The 19512-nt window shown below is 36.7% G+C and overlaps 1 protein-coding gene across 11 annotated transcripts in view; it reads left to right on the forward strand.

The window, feature by feature from the left end:
• The window catches only part of DLG2 (discs large MAGUK scaffold protein 2), a 928219-nt gene that overhangs the window by 143227 nt on the left and 765480 nt on the right, over positions 1–19512 (forward strand). For 5 of the 11 annotated variants that reach the window (XM_065883315.1, XM_065883317.1, XM_065883320.1 and 2 more), the window contains exon 1: positions 14779–14883. The exons of the other annotated variants lie outside the window; for them this stretch is intronic. In XM_065883315.1, the coding sequence (XP_065739387.1) occupies positions 14779–14883 (105 nt within the window). Of the gene's footprint in view, positions 1–14778; positions 14884–19512 lie in introns of those variants that run through there. 11 annotated transcript variants of the gene reach the window in all.

Consider the following 19512-nt stretch of genomic DNA (forward strand, 5'->3'; position numbering starts at 1 on the left):
CTTTATGTTTCTCACTCCTTTTCAGTACACAGTATTTACCTCTCGAAAAGCAAGTACACTGAAGGCAGAAGGAAGGACATCGATAAAATCTAAAAGGTTCCTATATGAAAAAGTGTTCTGCAAAAAGATATTTGCTCAATCTTCTAACCCTCCTTTCCCTGAGAGGCAAATATCTAGAAAGAACTCAGGAAGGAAGAGTAAGATCCATTAGGAAGATTGTTCCCTTTGCTCAGCGAAGGCCATAATTGAGTTGACATTTAATAGTATTTGCTTATTTCAGAGCTGCAGATACTCAGCTTCTAGTGAGGACTGTTTTGTAATAGGTTAGAGGCTACATTGCATATTATCAGAATGAGTAAAACTTAGTTGCCAAGAGTGATCTTGCTGATCCTTGTTAATGAAAAGCAGGGAAGTTCCCTTATAAAATGCATTGCCAGATGATGGATCTGTTTACCATTGCCTGTTGACCATCCAGCAAATGGCACTTTGAAACAGACTTTCTTCCTTTGATCACCACGTAGCACCCTAAAGTTCTTAAAACATATAAACTGGAAGTAGAAATGGTTAATGCAATCTGCTCAGAGTCCTGCAGTTTGCATTCAGGCTTTCCGAACCATTCCCATCCTCTTACTCATCATGCAAGTGAGACAGTCATGTGTGGATGGATCATCTCCCATAATTATCTAGGATTCTCTCCTTGCTTCTCCACTGGGCTCCGGAAAGTTGGAGGGTGATAGTAAAAGATTGCTTGTGAATCTGGACCTTAGAGTAAAGGCTCACTTATTTAGAATGATAATTTGCTCCTAGCTCGGGACCTCGAAAGATTACTTTTATTCATATTAAGGTAGTGAGTCACATCACATTCCCCATGAGCTGGGATGCAGAGCCCATTTTTCTCTCTCCATTGTATAGAAGACTTAAATCACAATTTCTTTTTCAATCTCCCACTGATGGTACAATATGGGATTTTTCTGTATTAAGAAACACAGGTCAATGAAGGCCAAGATTTGGTTGATTCTTGTAATTTTCCTAATTCCATCACAATAGCTTGGGCCAATATTCTTTAATTCCAGTTCTGTGACTTTACCATAGAAGTAGTGTTACCTAATGGCTGTGCTTTTGTCTCCTGTCTTTGAAAGAGCAATTCTTTTGTTACATTTGAAAGGACTTAAAAATGAGAAACTAAGGATTAACTTTTTAATTAGATATAATGATTAGAAACTCTTCATCACAGCAGTTTTCCTTTCATTATGAAAGGAAAGTTGACAGTTTCTGTTCAATTAATGTTCATTGAAATGTTTTTTAAATGAAATTGTTGCTGAGTAAAAGGACATCAAAAAGCATATGACATGATTAAGGGCCTTGCTTTTTGACTTTTTTATGGGGAAAGTGCTGATTTAAAAAGAATCCTGAAGACAACAAAACATTATATTTCTTCACAGGAGTAATATTTAAGTCTCAGTGCTTGTAAAACTGAATATCACAAAAGCTTCACCCCACTCTAAATGTTTGCAATCCCCATGCTAACTGACCTTTGATCACATCAACATAGTTCAGGGAAATCAAATTTGCAAGGCTTATTTTGGTGAAACCCATTATTTGTGATGATGGTGCTGGACTTTCGACTTTGGAATAGTTTACCTGTTACTGTCTTGACTTCATAGTATAATTTCAAATGATTTAGTTCATTTAATTGGGGGTTTTGCCATTGATGTATTAGCATTCCACATGCAACTTCATTTTGGGATGAATAGGCCAGAACCTCATGAGCGCTGAGAATAAATGCTTTCCATGACTCTGAGACTTGGATTTATCTCTTGTTCTAGCAGAAAATCACCTGGTTCTTGTAAATAAATCCTACCTGAACTCCCTGCATCTGCGGTACTTACCTTTCTAGTCTCTTAACAAATAGCTGTAAATATTCTTTCAATAAAAATTATTCTCTCCTTGTAGATTTTTATTGCCTAAAGTATCAAACAGATATTTATCATCCTTACCCTGGAAGCCTTCTGTACTTTCTCCTTCCTGACAGCATTCATGGTGTTAATGATAATGATAATAATATTGATGACACCCAACATTTATTTATTATTACTTATTCTAAGAAGTGTTAAGTATAAGTAATTCGTTCAGTCCTCACAATAATCCCAAGAGATTGATAACATTATTGTTCATTATTATGGTTCCCAATTTACAAGAGGGGAAACTGAGGCTTGGCAAGGTTAACTAATTTTCCCAAATTTACTCAGTAAATAATTAATGCAGCAGACACAGGCCCATTATTGTCCCCCAGCAAGATTTTTTATTAATTGCTGTTGTTCCCTGCCTGTAAGCTTTACTAGAATCAAGGACTGTCTCCTTCTTTATACTAGTTTTTCTTAATCCAAACTCTATTCCTTTGCTTTTTATTTTTTATTTTTTTTGCGGTACGCGGGCCTCTCACTGTTGTGGCCTCTCCCGTTGTGGAGCACAGGCTCCGGACGTGCAGGCTCAGCGGCCATGGCTCACGGGCCCGGCCGCTCCGTGGCCTGTGGGATCTTCCCAGACCATAGCACAAACCCGTGTCCCCTGCATTGGCAGGCAGACTCTCAACCACTGCGCCACCGGGGAAGCCCTCCTTTGCTTTTTCATCTAATCCTTGCCCCTTGCCTGCCCTAGTAACCCAGGCTTACCTCTTATTGGCTCTCACCTGACCCCAGTTGTCTCACATAAGTTGGAAACCTCAAAGTCATTATTAATACTACCCTCTCCTTCCATGTGAAATAGACCAATAAGATATTTCTGAGTGTTTGTGCTTGTGCGCGTGTGTGTGGGAGAGGGAACGGGAGAGAAAGAGAGATGAGGGGGAGGAAAGGAGAGAGGTGGAGATAAGGGAGAAAGAAAAGAGAAAAAGGGAGTGGGAGAGGTAGGGAAGGAGAGAGAGGCTGAGACAGAGAGACACTTATGCAAACAGACTAAAAGATGTTGCTACCCAGTGGAGATGTATCGATTAGAGGAAGGAAATGAGAGGGCAAACTTCCAGGGAGCTTTACTTTAGGGCCATTTTGATATCTTAAAAAGAGTTGAGACAAGAAGTGAATCTGTAAAAAAAAATTCTTTGGTGTTAACAGAGCAAAAGAATATTCCTAAGAAGACCAATGCTTTAGTCCTGGCCCTGCCACTATCTAATTGCATGATCATAGGTACATCAGTCTGGGTCTCAGTTTCCTATCTGTAAAATGGGCACAACCATACCAGCCTCATGGGATTGTTTTAAGAATCAAATGAAATACTTATATGATAAAGAAAAGGTAATGGAGATCAGATTCTTGAAGTGCTTATGAACTAGTGAAATGATAAATATCTGATATTTGGACAGAGCTTAGCATTACACAGAAATAAAAATATGTTTAGGTAAAGAAGAAAGTTAATAGCTAATGATTATTTATCGGGTACTTATTTTATGTTAGTCACATAAGCCGACTCATTTAATCTTCACAACAACCACATGGCATAAATACCATTCTCAAACCCATTTTACAGAAGAGAAAACTGAGGTCCAGCATGTAGAGTCACCTGATCAAGGTCAGACAGTTAGTTAAAAAGCCGTCCAGCTAGGATTCTAGCCCAGGAAATCTGACTCCAGATCTTATACTCTTAACTATCCTCTCTGCCTCTTCCATGAGCTGGGAAAGAATAGGCATTGGTTGCAGAGAAGCCCTTTGCTGCCAGTAAGGAGATTCTACCACCACAAAGCCCACCAACACAGTTCCTCTCCATGGCTGAAGGGCACCTCTGTGTCAGGTATACCTCCCAACAGTGTACCCTCCCCTCCCTCAGCTACTTCCATATTGGCTATCAAAGCACTTAGGCCATTAAAAAACGTTTGGAAAAAAAAAAATTGAGTAACTGTGCTGTATAAATCCTGCTTTTCAAAACCTTGGAAAATAGAAGTGTATTAGGCATGTTGAAAGTGCTGTTTAGAAGACTTTCTATTTCCAGCTGAGACTTTTCTGCTTGGGTATGCTTAAGCAACATGGAAATAAAAGATTTCAATCAGGTATCCTTAGAAGTTCTTTCACGTTCTAGTTAATTCGGCAATGCCTACGTTAAGATCAGAGTATCTTAACCTGTCATGTGATTATTTTTCTCTAGGCCGTTTACTAGCGTGGACCACAAGGCTAAGAGTACCATAAAAGCAAACTCGTTCCCGAGAGTTACTGATTTTTCTTCCCCTCTTGCATTCCTATGACAACACGAGAAGCCCTAACCACCTCCCTCTTGTATTTAATATGCCGTGATTTTTAAAAAGCATCGTAGTGAGGCGTCACCGTAAGCCACTGTGAGGCCCTGAGCATTTCAGCCTTTGAGACGGTGCTAGGTCGATATTACTCCTGCACATACTGCAAGGACAAAATGCAGTGGAGAACTTGGAAGGGAGAGAGGTTAAGTAACCTGAGAAGGTTCGAAAATGGTAATGGTAGTAAACTGATCTATGCTGGTAAGAACTGAGCGTGGTAAAACCTAAGTTCAAGTCCCGTATCAGCCATTTATTGATAGTGTGATTTGCATGCCTGTCATTTAACCAGTCAGTGTACCTGTTACCTCAGTTTAAAGTGGCTGTGTTAATTCTGTCTATACATACACCATAAGGTTTTTGCAATAACCAAATTCATTCATTTATTCAACATACGTTCATTAAACACCTATCTCATCGCTAGACACTGTACGTACAGGTGTAAAATGATAAACAAAAGAACTCTTCTCTATCCATAATAGGGTAGTCCAACAATAATCTAGAAGTCACAAAAAAGATTTATAAACTAGGTTCTATGAAAATCTATGATGGAATATCCTGATCAAGGTCTAGGGCAGAGGCTATTAACTGGGTATGATTTTGTCCCCCCAGGGGACATTTGGCAATGCTTGGAGACCTATTCGGTTGTCACAACTCGGGGAGAGGAGTGCTATTGGCATCTAGTGGGTATAGGACAGGGATACTGCTAAGCCACCTACAATGCACAGTAGAACTGAGATTTGAAGGATAAGTGGGAGATAATTCTGGAGAAGAGGTGGGAGAAGATTTGAGGCAGGGTAACTAGCACTGACATGAGAATGCACTTCATCATAGCCTAAGTGCTAGGAGCAGGCCTGTGGGGCTGGGGAAAGGAGTGGGGGGAGGTAGCACAAGATGACATTGGTGAAAGACCAAGGGGTGGGACCGTGCAGGGCCGGGAGGGTCATGATGAAGTGGATATTGTGGGTTCCTGTACATCTGCCTTGAGCAACTGAGTGGAAGAAGCTGGGATTTACCGGATGAGGAAATGAAAGAGAAGCAGATTTGAGGGGGAGGAAGGAGGATAGAGCTCAGAGTTTGAAGGCGTTTCCGTCTGAGATGTCTGTGAGATATTTGAGTGCAGATGACCAGCAGGCAGCAGGATATCCAATTCAGGAAAGAAATCTGGGCCAAGAATATAAATGAGGTATCCATTGGCATACTAATATTTAAATGAGTAAAAAGAGAGAGGGTAAAAAGTAAAAGGAAAGAGAATTCCTAGCTGTGAAAGTGCTTTGTCTTTCGAAATATGCTTTACACATATAAGGAATTCCTGTTGTTATAAACATCAAGTACAGTGCTTTTAACATCCATCCATTTATTTAACAAACCTTTGCTCTCCTTTGTTATATGCTAGGTAATGTGCTAGGGCCTGGGGTAAAAAGATGAATAAGATTGACCTTGCTCTCAGAAGGAGTCAAGAAAGCAAGTGGGTGGAGGGGAGACAGAAAATTCTTTTCTTTCTTTAACCTTTTATTTTATATTGGAGTATAGGTGAAAAACAATGTTGTGTTAGTTTCAGGCGTACAGCAAAGTGACTCAGTTATGCATAACACATGTATCTCTTCTTTTTCAAATCCTTTTCCTATTTATGTTGTTACATAATATTGAGCAGAGTTCCCTGTGCTATACAGTAGGTCCTTGTTGGTTAGACAGTAAATTCTTAATACTGTCCTGTAAATGAGTTTGTGTAGCTTTCCTTCTGTCAGGAGAGTCCAGAGGAGAAGGGCTGAGGTCTCTTGAAGTGGGCAAAGATGAGGAAGACAGATTTGATCTGCCCCGTAGTTCTATCCCGGGTTGGCCCTAGCTTTAACTCTGGCCTGAGGTTTACATGCTGTGACCTGGCATTCGGTAGAACTACGTTCAAAGAAGACCTGTTGCCCTGCCTGCTTCAGTCAGCTTCTCTGGGATCCTCTGCTTTCTCTCCCTTATAGAACTGGGCTTATGATTCCAGACTGCAGAGTATATGGGATAGCACTTTACCACAATGACTTGCATCTCTTAAGCACATATGAAATATACTGACTGATTGATCAAATATATAGCACACTTCTCTATTGTAAGAATTCTGGTACCCCACAGGTCATATCATGCCCTCTGGAACACTGTTGCATACAGTAAAAGTTCATGCTCTCTTTTATTTTGGTAAAGTCGCATGAGTCTTACCCCATCAAAAAAAACAAGTGTCACTCTTCTTAAATAGGAGAAAATGGGTCAGATATGAGCTTTTGATAAGAGCCATGGCCAAACTCACCAGAGATCTTTGGAAATACAGAAGATTTGGGTAAATATACTAACATATGCTTTTGAAGTTTTAATATGCTTTTATCTATTTTAGGCCCTATTAATAAAAATAATATCAAGTGAACACTGAAAGAGTCTGTGATGTTCCAGGCTCTGTGCTTGCGCTGACTGTACACTGGTTTCGCTTTTCTGATCCTACAGTTTACTTGGGGAGACTAGAGATTAAAAGTAAATAAATAAATATATTCCAAATTAAGATAGGAACCGTGAAGGAAAGAAACAGGGTTCAGGGAGAAAGAACATTAGGAGGATACACACTTAGACTGGGGTGTGGTTGTCAGGAAAGGTGAATCTGCAAGTACCTAAGTATTTTCCGATCAGTGGTCAAACGTGTGTTGAACAAAGAGCCAAAAAATATGAATTTATCTTAGGTCTTCTTTCTTTATTACTTACTTACTATTTAATTCTTACTTATTAAATAAGTTAAAATAAAGTTAATTTCACAAAGAATAACAGCGATAACTGTATGCTAGGCTCTGCTCTAAAGTTTTATAAATATTAACTCATTTAATCCTCAACAGTCCTATGAGATAAGTACTGTTATCATCTCTATTTTATACATGAGCAACGGGAGCAAAGGAGAAACTAAGGAACTTGTCCAAGGTCACATGGCTGGTACATGGTGAAGCAAGTTACATTAGCCTCTGTGGACCTATTTATCTGTAAATTGAGAATAATACTTTCATGGGAATAAGATGGGTGCTGCATGGGAAAGTAATTTTTTAAGAAGTACAATGGTAGATTTCTATCTTTATAATTTTAGTACCAATTACAATGTCACTATTACAATGATGTAGGCTCTGAATGTGAAATATTATGAGGAAACCAGAAATGTTAAGATGGAGGAGCCTACCCTCAAGAGTTTACTGTCTTACTAGAGAGATTATCAGCATACACGATAATGTACAATTCAAAATTGCATGGGATATTTTTGCTAAATTTAAGGCCACAGTTGTAAACGCTTAGTTGAGAGAAAAATGGGATTGTTGAGGATTAAAATCTATCCATAGATCACTGAATTATAGCTCTGAAGGACACTTGAGAGATGATTGAGTCTAACGTCTGTATTTTGTAGATGAGTAATTGAAGCTTGTCAAAGCAAAACGACTGAACCAAGATCTTACTGCTTATTAGGGCAAGAATCATAACAAAGAGTAAGGCCCCTGGATATGAAATCTCAGCCCTTTCCTCTAGTTAAACTTTTTTATATTCTTTGCTTCCCTTCCTGCGGGAAGGTCAGTGCTTTCTAACCCCCTCTCCACCGTGGACAGATGGATCAAACTACAAGATTAAAACATTAAATGATAACAGAAATTGTCACTTTGGATCAAGTCCAGGAGATTGAGACATCCTGAGGGTTTTTCTAGGAACTTTTTAAGGAAATTTAAAAAATGGCTTCAGTGAAGTCTATTGATATTCCTTCCATCTGCACATATTTAAGATGTACAAATTGATGTTTTGACATATGAAACCATCCGTTCACGATAATGAACATATCCTTCACCCTCAAAAGTTTCTTCATGCCTCTTTGTAATCTCTTCATCCAACTCCCTCCCCCTGCCCATTGTACCTCCCCATTCCCAGTTTCTCCTTTCTATCCCTATAGGTTAGCCTGCACTTTCTATAATTTTATATAAATGGGACCATACAGTGTGTATTATTTCTCTTCTTTCATTCAGCATAATTATTTTTAGATTCATCCATGTGTTATGTGTATCAATAGGTCATTCCTTTTTGGTGCTGAATAGTATTCCATTGTTTGGATATATCACAATTCACTTATCCACTCACCTGTGGTTTCCAGTTTTTCGCTATTACAAATAAAACTGCTATAAATATTTGCATGTAAGTCTTCGAATAAACATATGCTTTCATTTCTCTCGGATAAATATCTAGGATTAGAATGGCTAAATCATGCTAGATACATGTTTAAGTTTTCAAGAACCACTGAACTGTTTCCAAAGGGAAAGTAGCATTTATATTCCCACGAACAGTGTATGAGAAGTCCAGTCTTCCACATCTTTACCAATTCTTGATATGGTCAGTCTTTTTTAATATCATTCATTCTAATAATTAGTGTATTTTAATTTTTATTTCTCTAGTAAATCACAGTGTTGATACTCCTCCACATGCTTGTTTGATACATATATATCTTCATTGATGGTGTCTGTTAAAATGTTTTGCTCATTTTTAATTGGATTGTTTTATTGAGTTTTGAGAGTTCTTTATATACTTTAGAAACAAATCCTATGTTAAATATATAGTTTATAAGTTTTGCTTGCGTTCTCTGACTTGTCTTTTCATTCTCTTAACAGTATTTCAAGAAACAAAATTTCCCATTTGTTGATGTCCAATTTTTCAATTTTTTTCTCTTATGGTTGTGCTTTTGGTGTTGTATCTAACCCTTAGATCAGAAAGATTTTCTATGTTTTCTTTTAGAAGTTTTATTTAGGCTTTACATGTAGGTCTATAATCTATTTTGAGTTTATATGTAGTTAAGAGGTATACATCAAAGTTTGTTATTTTGTATATGGATAGCTAATTGTTCCAACATCATTTGTTGAAAAGATTACCTTTTCTTTATTGAACTGCCCTTGCACCTTTGTTGAAAATCAGTTTGCTGTCAATGTGTGGGTTGATTCCTGGAGTGTCTATTCTGTTCCATTTGTTCTGTGCTATTCCAAGTTGTTTTGGCTACTCTAAATTCTTTGAATTTCCATATGATTTTAGAATTGGCTTGTCAGTTTCTCTAGAGCAAACAAATAAGCAAAAAAACAAATAACTTTGTTGGGGTTTTGACTGGGTATGCATTGCACTGAACCTATAAATTAATTTTCAGTGTATGACATCTTAAAAATAGTGAGTCTTATTACCCAGGAACTTCATATCTCTCCATTTATATGTCTTTAATTTCACTGAGGAAAGGTTTGTGGTTTTATAAATTTATCCCTAAGTACTTTATATTTTTTATAAATTTATTTTTTTTCACCTTCCATTTATTTATTGCTAGTAAAGAGAACTACAGTTGGTTCTTGTATACTGATCTTGTATTCTGCAGCCTTGCTGAACTCATTTATAAATTCTAAAGTTTACTTTAGATTCTATGAGATTTTCTACATAGACAGTTATGTCAAATATAAAGAAAGATACTTTTATTTTTTCCTTTCCAATATTTATGTCTTTTTCTTGACTTGTTAACTGTCTAGAACCTTCTAGACAATGCTGAACAGAAGTGGTGAAAAGAGACATCCTTATCTTGTCCTGAGATTTTTTTTTTTCTTATCCAGGAATTGATACTGGATTTTGCAAAATGTTTTCTCTGTGCCTATTGACCATATGGTTGGTTAGTTGTTTGGTTATTTTCTTTAAATGTTTGTAATATGATGAATTATATTAAGTCATTTTCAGAGGTTAAACCTATTTGATTATGATGCGTTACCCCCTTTATATATTGGTGGATTCAATTTGCTAAAATTTGTTTAGAACTTTTTTCATATATACTAATGAGGGCATATGAATATTTCCTTTTCTTATAATATCTTCATCTGGCTTGGTACCAGGGTAATGCTGTCCTCAAAAAACAAGTTGTGAAGTATTTTTTCCTCTTCAGTTCTCTGAAAGAATTCGTATAGAATTATTCTTTTTTCCTTAAATAAAATTCATGAGAAGGCATCTAGGCCTGGAGTTTCCTGGTGGTTAGGTTTTTAATTAAAAATTCCATATCTTTAATAGATATATGGTATGGCTATTTAGTGTAGTTATTTTTCTTGAGTGACCTTTGGTAGTTTACATCTCTCAAGGAATTTGTTCCATATACGGTGTCAAATTTATTGGCATAAAGTGGTTTTTGAGATTTCCTTATTAGCCCGTTAATGGCTGCAGAATCCGTAGTGACGCAACCTCTCTTATTTCTGATTTTGATAATTTATTTCTTCTCTCTTTCCTCACTAGTCTTGCTAGAGGGTTATAAATTTTATTGATATTCTCAAAAAAACTAGCTGTTAGTTTTATTTATTTTCTCTATTTTCCCTTCTAATCTTTTAACTTTTCTGCTTTGTGATTTTAATTTGCTATATTTTTTTATTTTAATAAGGTGCAAGCTGAGATCATTAATTTGAGACCTTCTTTCTTTTCAAATATAGGTGTTTAGTGATATATATGTTCCCTTAACTACTGCTTTAAAGACATCTAACAAATGTTGATATGTTGTGGCTTTATTTCATTCAGTTCAAAATGCGTTCTAACTTACTTTTGATTTCTTTGACCAATGGTTATTTAAAAGTGTGTGATTTAGTTGTAAAATATTTTGGGAATTTTCAGAAATTGTTCTATTGTTGATATCTAACTTAATTTTACTATGATCAGAGAATATGTTTTCTTTGACCTGAATCCTTTTAAATGTATTAAAATTTGACTTATAGCTCAGAATATGTTCTACCTTCGTAAATGTTCCATGAGCACTTGAAAAGAATGCTGTTGTAGGGTGAAATGTTTTTTAAAGGTATATTAGCCTAATTCGATGGATGGTTTTGTAAAGGTTTGCTATATCCTTATAGATTTTGCCTGCTTATTCTATTAATTATTCAGAGTAGGATAATAAAATCACCAACTATAATCATGAATTTCACTATTTCTCCTTGTTGCTTTGGTTTCTCCAGAAAACCAATTTTATATCCTCAATTCATCAAGTCCACTGGGTTCCAACTGGATCCACTCTCCTGCAATGTGGCCTAGACATTCAAGGTTGTAAAAGGGGCAATCATAAGACTTACCTTGTTTGTTTCCTGTCTCTTAGAGTTCACTACTTTTTGTTCTCTGATGTCCATTTTTGAAACTCATTGTTTCATATATTTTGTTCAGTTTTTCTTTTTTCCAGATAGGAATGTAAATCTAAGCCCTGTTACTCCATTTTTATTGTCATGAAGTTATATTTAAACCAATCACTAGCAGAAAGCATTCAAATGCAGACCTTTTGAGCATGGCAATAGTACCAACCATATAAAAGGTACTTTCAGACACTCTGGGGCCTGTAATCTAATTTAGAGCATGGCAGTATATTTAGATATGATGGACATATGGCCTAGTGACTAAGGGTTTAACAGAAAAATGGTAGCCATTACATATCAGGCATTGTGCTAGCAGGAAAAAAAATACGTACAACATTCTACTTTGCGGGCACAGGCAAATGCACACTGAGTGGTTCTTGAAGCAGAGAATTGAAATTATATAATATTTATCTTTGTACTGTGTGTTTCTAGCACCGTGCTTAGCACATAGTAGAGCTCAGTAAATGTTTGTTAAACTGAGCAAAATTGAATTATGTCAAATATTAGATCAGGTAAGACTCGTGGTGGACTCTATTTGAATACCAAAGGTAATAGACTTTAGAACTTATAGAAGTGATGGGGCATGAGTGCAAAACACGCTATATGCACCTAATAAAAACTAAATAATTAAGCAATATGGCCTAAATGATTGAGCCACCTAAAGCCTCCAAAAGTATATCAATATTCCTATTTTAAAGAGTGAGGAATAAATATATGAAATTTACTATCTCATGAGGTTTAGTTTCCCCGAATTTATGCACACTGATGCTCTAAGAATTAGTTAAAGCTAAGATTGATTAGCATTAGGAATAGGAAGCTACTGACTTTTTATTCAAGAGTAATAATTTTATTCAATAATTGTTACTTGGCTCCAGTAACAATCTTGAGTATTAACCCTTCTTGGTGTCATGTTCTTTCCAAAACACCAGTAATGATCTTTCCCACTCTGTACCTTTGTTCTACCTTTTCTTACTCAGGAATGTTCCCGATCTATCTCTGCATGTCCAAATTTTACCCTAACTTCAAGCTCTGGCTAAGTGCTAAATCTTCTGGAAGCTGCCCTAATTTTCCCAGTTAATGTAACTTTTCTTTTTCATTGTTTTGTGAATAGTTTATACTACCTCTTTTATGGCACTTATCCTTTTTTAACTTGTCTTTTTGTTATTTGTGCCCATGTATCATCCCTTCAGTTAAACTCTAAGTTCCTTAAAGACAAAATCAACATCTGATATCCATTTGCCCGTAATACAATGAAAAAGTATAGCACATGGGAGATGCTTGATATGCTTGTTGGACCAACAAATAAATGAATGAATGCATGACTCCAGGGGCATTTTTTATGTAGAGACCCTACATGCAGAGACTGTGGATTCTCTACCCTTTTGTGAAAGAGTAGGAAAGAAGGACCTTTTAAAAGGTGCTGCTTAAATGAAAAGCAGAAGGGATCTGTCGAAGAAGAGATAGAAGTAGTCCAAGGCATGACAGAAGACCCAGAGGTTGGGGTCTGGAATAATGATGAACATTTGCTCAGGGAATTCAGAAAGAATAGATTAGAATTTTGGAGGATAACTTAGAAAGCAACTTTTATTTTCCTGCTGTTTGATAAATATGGAACATCTACTAATGAAGGAATATTTTCTGGGAGTTGTGGGCTGGCTGGTTGACAGTGCATGAGGGAGAAGCATGTGACTGGGGCAGATAGAAGAGTATAAGGGCAGGAATGAAGGCAGAGGAGGGACTGTGGGTGTGAGCTGAACAGAACACCATGAATGAGAAAAAGAGAAGGTTGGTTGAATTGATATGGAAAAATGAACTGTCTAATGGCAATAACCTCATGGTGTGTACTCATGAAATATTAAGGAAAAACAATCTCCTTACAAATTAGCCCAGGTAGAAATTTTGAAAGATCAATTCTACTTGCAGTTCCTTCAATTCCAAATTGAAAAGTAATTGAGACAAGGGGAAAACTTTGCCTTTGAGACTTTCACACCACCAAGTCATTAGTATGAACTAATCCACCATCACCAGGGTACAAATGCAGAAAAACTAGGTAACCCAAATCATGAAGCTCTTCTAAAAATAATACAGCAAAAATCCTTCATTTATGTTATCACACTGTTTCCTACAGTTTGTACCTTGTTTTACACTCCTTGGATTTTCTAGGTCAATTAAAAGCACAATTTATTCATTATGCTGTGTGTTGCCCTCAGTTTACCCCTTACCTCTAGAAATACTTGAATAAATATCCCCATTGTTGGCTGTGTAACTAGCCCTGAGAGCATAGATTCCTTTGGAACTTCAAGCACCTTACAAGGTGCATTACCACCTGCCTCGAGGATCCCACAGAGTCTGTGGGGGAGGGAGGAGGTTAGTAGAGCCTTACCTTGTAGGCTTAAGTTAAGGAACACTCAGAATGTGTTGCTATATTCTGTTGTTCAGATTTTATTTAGTGCTTATACCTTTTTTGTTAAAGTGTGCAAGCAATTTCTCTGGGATTAACACGTTCCAATTATGTGTAGCCCACTCTCAGTTCCCAAGAATATGTGAAGGTTCAATTCTCCTGGCATTATTTATGTAAATTCTACCTGGAAGAAGAAATAAATGTGACTCTTACCTAATATATAAGACAAGAGAAAGACCTTCTAATTACTCTTAAATTTTAATATAAATATTTGACTGCATTTTATGCTCACGAACTTTCTGGCTAGTCTTTAGAAATAATCCCAGATAAATAACTGTAGTTAATAAAGGCAGTAATACTCTCTAGATGGAAAATATATCACATCTAGATCATAACTAAACTGAGAGGCGAGTTGGATATATTAAATGACACTGTGGGAACGCATGTGTTTCACACAGAGCCGACAAGTGTACACACCTGCCTATGTACATATATGTGCATATGTAACCCACCCCTTCAATTTTACTACTTTTCACAAGCTGCTCAAATTGTACCTCCATGGCCTGCCACCCAGATCTTCTGGTGGAAATATTTTTTTACATCTCTCTCCCTCCTACTTCTTTCCCCCCACACACTTATGGTATGTGCAGTTTCGCCAGACCCATGTAAAGACAGGGGAACACTGATGGGATTGCTTTTCACAAGTGTGGGAACGAAAATCCTTCCCAATGAAAACATCTGTCTCTGTTCAAGTCATGCCCAGTTATCCCCCAAAAGAAATGTTCTGATTAACATTTTTTTTTTTAAGTCTTAAGATAGCAGTTTGTGTAGCAGATCTAATTAAGAAGTTTATGTAACAGATCTGCAGGGTTTTTTTTTTCCTCCTTCAACTGGGTTCTTTGAGCTCAGTTTGAGTGTTACTAGCTTTCGCCATGCAGCGGCAAAGTGCTTCCCGGGCTGAAAATTATCAGCTTCTGTGGGATACTATTGCTTCCTTAAAACAATGTGAACAAGCTATGCAACATGCATTTATACCGGTAAGGAAAATTTCCTTTTATTTTCCTAGGGATTCTTTTCTTTTTCTCCTATTTTTTCCTTTATAGCTATAGATAAATGGCATGTATTCTATGTATTTAAAGATGTGGTATCTTCTCTGTAGTTCTTGTTTGGGATAAACATGTCTCTTTTTGCTCTGTGTGAAATCTGAATTATTAATATGGTCAAATATTGATCAGTGAGAAAGAGTAAACAGTGGTCCAAGCAAACTTATCCCACTGAAGATAGTAGGTTCTAATAGTAACATGTACTAAAGAAAGGGCACAAGATTGATATTCTTCATATTAATATTTGAAACAGCTTACAGTGTATGTTTCCTGGTTGGTTCCCCCAAAGTACTTAGAATGGCTTGAATATCTTTTGCAGTGGGTTTGATACATAGATCAGGAAGCCAAAAGTTAGTTCTTACGTTTCGATTCTTTGCTTATCCAAGTAAAATCTACCATAAAACCTCTTCTGAAAAGCGATTGTTCCTTTAGTAGTAACATTACTACTTAGAGATTTGTAAAAATGGCTTAGAAATTTGTAAAAAAAAAAAAAAAAGTGCATAGATATATAAAATCAATTAATTGAGTCAGTGCCATTGTGTTTTCCATTGCAGATATAATATTTGTGCTTATAATTGTCCAGCTAGAAGAACCAGGCTGGCTACATTTGATAGGCTGAGGTGGGGTAAACGGGACTTGGAAGAAGAATATAAAAATATTTGCTTCTTTAAATAGATCTGTTTTGAAGGATGGAGATAATCTATTAGAAATAAGAGAACACTCTTAAAAATTAAGACCTGCAAAAAATTATTTGGAATTCCTTAAGAAAAACATTATTTCTGACATAGAAATAGTTGGATTCAATCTTCTTTGAAATTCAAGTTATTTTCAAGTGGCTCAAGTCAGATGCCATATTTTTGTCTGTAACTGGGGACTCACCTGTTTCAAAGACTGTACTATGTTTAAAGTTCTTCTCATTGAATACCATTCTCTCATTGGATCTCTGTAAGTTGATCTTAATTGTTGAAGACATAAAACATAAATTTTTGCAAGGATTTAAAACACTAATGGTGGGAAGCTTTCTAAATCAGATTAAGTTATAATTATTCTACTCTGAACTGCAATCTGCTGTGTATAGTTTGCTTCTCCTATCTTTATTAAACTCTTCCTCCTTTGTTTTAACAAGAAGATTATGATACCCCTTGTGAAGCTCATGTGTCTCCTCCTTCGTAGAGCTTTCTCTGGCTAGGCAGAATTATTTTCTTCTATCTCGGTTCCTTGCATGCACCACTGATTTATCACCCAACATATTTTATTGTAAGTGTTTTCTTTTCTGTCTCTCTAATTATATTGTAACTTCTTGGAGCTAAGGAGGAAAGGAAAGTAAGTTGGAGAAAGGAACTGATATTTGTTTCTTTTCTTATTTTCCTGTCTCGAACTCTTTGAATATAGGCAGCATCTATTCCTAGGGTCTAACAGTGTTTGGCAAAACAAAGAGTGCTTGGTGAACATGTGAGGAATGAATGAAATCAACTAATGAGAGTCTCCAGTTCCAGCATTTCTAGTTACTACGTGGCAGTTTTCATCACCAGCTTTGTCTATACTGACCTCATAAAATTATTTCTATTCAGATACATCTGGAGATAACAATAAACCTTGACTAAAGCATTGCCATGGGGTGATGGTGGGAGTGGTAGTGTGTTAGTGCAGGAGATAGACCTTTATGGGAAAAAGTAGCCTTGGATTCAATTCCCATAGTCCATGGGCTACTCTTCTTCTATTCTCGTGTCTGTTTCCCCATACTGCAGGCATTCACATAGACGTATTCAAGTTTTATTCAGGTTTACTTCATTTTGACTGCTCTAAATCTTTTTCCAGCAGGTATCAGGAACTTGCCAGTCTCTCAACTCTCCTCAAATTTCTTCCAAGTCTTGCATTAAATGTATCATTATGTCATCATAATTTTACAAGGACTGCTTTTAGAAAACATAGACATTATTAAAATATTACTATCAGTTGAGAATAATTCTGTTTAAATTGAGCCTCAGTTTATTTCATTGTTAGAATATATAATTTAGAGCTCAGGAAAAGGACTTCATTTATTCCATATTTTATGTACTTTTTAAGCCCAGTGATATGTACTTCATACACACACACACACACATACACATACATGAATATGTGGCGTTCTTGGCTAATGATGCCCTTCATTATTTAGGATATCCAAATAAATCCTTAAAACACACATCTTTACAATGATGCATTAAGCACGTTAAGGAAATGAAAAACTATATTGACTCAGTCAGTTGCCTCCTTTAGAATAGACCTGGTTATCTTTTAAAATAAAGTACTTGGAAATGAATAGTATGTAGGAAGTGTAGACATACACTGATGTAGCTGATCTTAGAAACACTGACCTGAAAACTTCACAAGCTGTCTGTGCATCTCCTGTGAGTGAGGATTACTAACACATCATTAGAATACAGAGCCACCTAGATGGTCTGGACCATCTCTCACGTGTGCAATAAGCCATAGATCACAAGTGGTTTTCCAGTCAGTGCAGTTCCGTGTACTAATAATAAACCTGACATAAAATCTCAAGCTATAATACAGTCTTCCCCAGAGAACCTCCACATACAGCCTAAAATATACACTGGAGAGGGGAAACTTAAAGCAGCTGTTACCTGGATAATGTACTGCCCAAAACAGTCTGTAGAAAGAAGGAAGACAAATTATAGACTCTCGAAGTTTCAGTATTTGATTTCACATAACAGATCATGCCCTGTAATGATGAGGTGGAGATCAAATCTGGATTCTCAGGCAGGTTCATCTTCTTGACCCAAGAGCCTTGAGTATAAAACAGCAATGCAGAATTTCCCACATCTTTAGCATAAGTGCCGGCCAACGTAACCTAAATATTTATTGAATGAATGACTAAGAAAAAGCTCTCTCATGAAGTCCTAAAAATTAGTTCCATCAATGGAGCTGTAAGAGCATCCTTCTAGATAGTCAGTATCTTTGTATATCAGCAAATCAAAGGCTTTGCTGTTTTATCACTCAAATGAGCGGATATGCTTGTAAAAAACTGTCCCATATTTAGTAGTTATTTTCATAGAGACTTGCCTGTGTTTCTATTCACTTATTAGTTCGTTCACTTCACTCAGATTTTATTGAGCCCCTACTATGTTCTAGGCATGGTCCTAGGCACAGGATAAGGACCTGAAGGTACACTTCAACTTCTTTGTGACACCATCACTTTGGAATAGAGATGCATTACCCCTTGCCCAAATGGTACCTTACTGTCTTTTGTTGCCATGAACAAAGTTGATTTTCCCTACGCTGGTGGTCATCATGTTTGGATTTGGTCTAATGTGAGGTTCATGCAGCTTGCCAAGCATTGGTTCAAATACTAAAATGAATAAATCAGGAGAATCCCTGAGGATACTTACATGGAATTCTGCCCACCGGGAATTTTCAAATGGACACACAAATCACTCTAACACCAGATAAAAAGTGTTGAGTCCCTTAAGTACCCATGAATTACCATAGGAGTTAAGAAAAGGGGTGCCAGGCTTCGTGGAAGGCTATCTCAGCTGAGTTGTGAAGATCAAATAGAATTTTGATACGTAGTCATGATGGTGGAAGAGGGCATTCCAAGTAGAAAGGAATAGTAAAGGTACTTACTAACGGTGTAATCGTGGTTCGTTTTCCATCTGATCATTCACTTAACCAATATTTATCAGATACTTTTTATGTATCAGAAACTGTGTAATATGCCTAGGCATATAGCAATAAATAGCACAAGTTCAAACCCTACCCTGAGGGCGTTTACATTCAAATGGATGAGACAAACATTAAATGAATAGTTACATATACATCTGTACTGCACTCTTGAATCCTATCCTGTGAAAGTTCTTCATAGCATTTCTCACAATTGTAACTTAATATTGCACATATACATACACGTATATATATCTATTATCAGAATAGTACAGCAACTGTAGATATTTTGCAAAGCCACTACAAACAAAACAAATAATTATTCTTTCCCAAATATTTTGTAGTCTTAAAACACTTGTTAATTTCCTTAGCAAACAGTTAGTACATCCTGTCTGACACATGCTGGACTTGGTACTTTAGTATAAAAGTGATAGTATTTATTGAGCACCTATTGTGTGTCACGTACTGTTCTAAACCCTTCCCATATTATTTCACTCAGTTCTGTCAACAGCTCTCTGATGTGGGCACTATCGTTTCCATTTTACAAAGTTTACAGAGGTTAAGTAACTTCCTTATGATCCCATAGCTAATAAATGGAAAGGCCAGGCCTTGAAACTAGTTATCTGGCTCCAGAGCCCATCTTCTTAACAGGTTCACTAGAATAAGGAGAAAACCACTGAAACCAAAACACCTGCAGCACAGCATGCTAAAAGCAGTAATCAAGGGATATACAAACCACAGTAAATGCAGCCAGGTGGGAGTGATCCATCTGCTTGGAATGGAGAGGAAAGATGACCAAGGAAGACTGGAAAGAGGAGAGAAGTCTTTGGATGGTTTTAAAGTAGTGGTTTGTCACATGAAGGAGGCTGCAACAGTATGTGCGAAGGCACTTAGGCCTGAAAG

This window comes from Phocoena phocoena, chromosome 8 (genome assembly GCF_963924675.1).
Source record: "Phocoena phocoena chromosome 8, mPhoPho1.1, whole genome shotgun sequence".
Taxonomy (NCBI): Eukaryota; Metazoa; Chordata; class Mammalia; order Artiodactyla; family Phocoenidae; genus Phocoena; species Phocoena phocoena.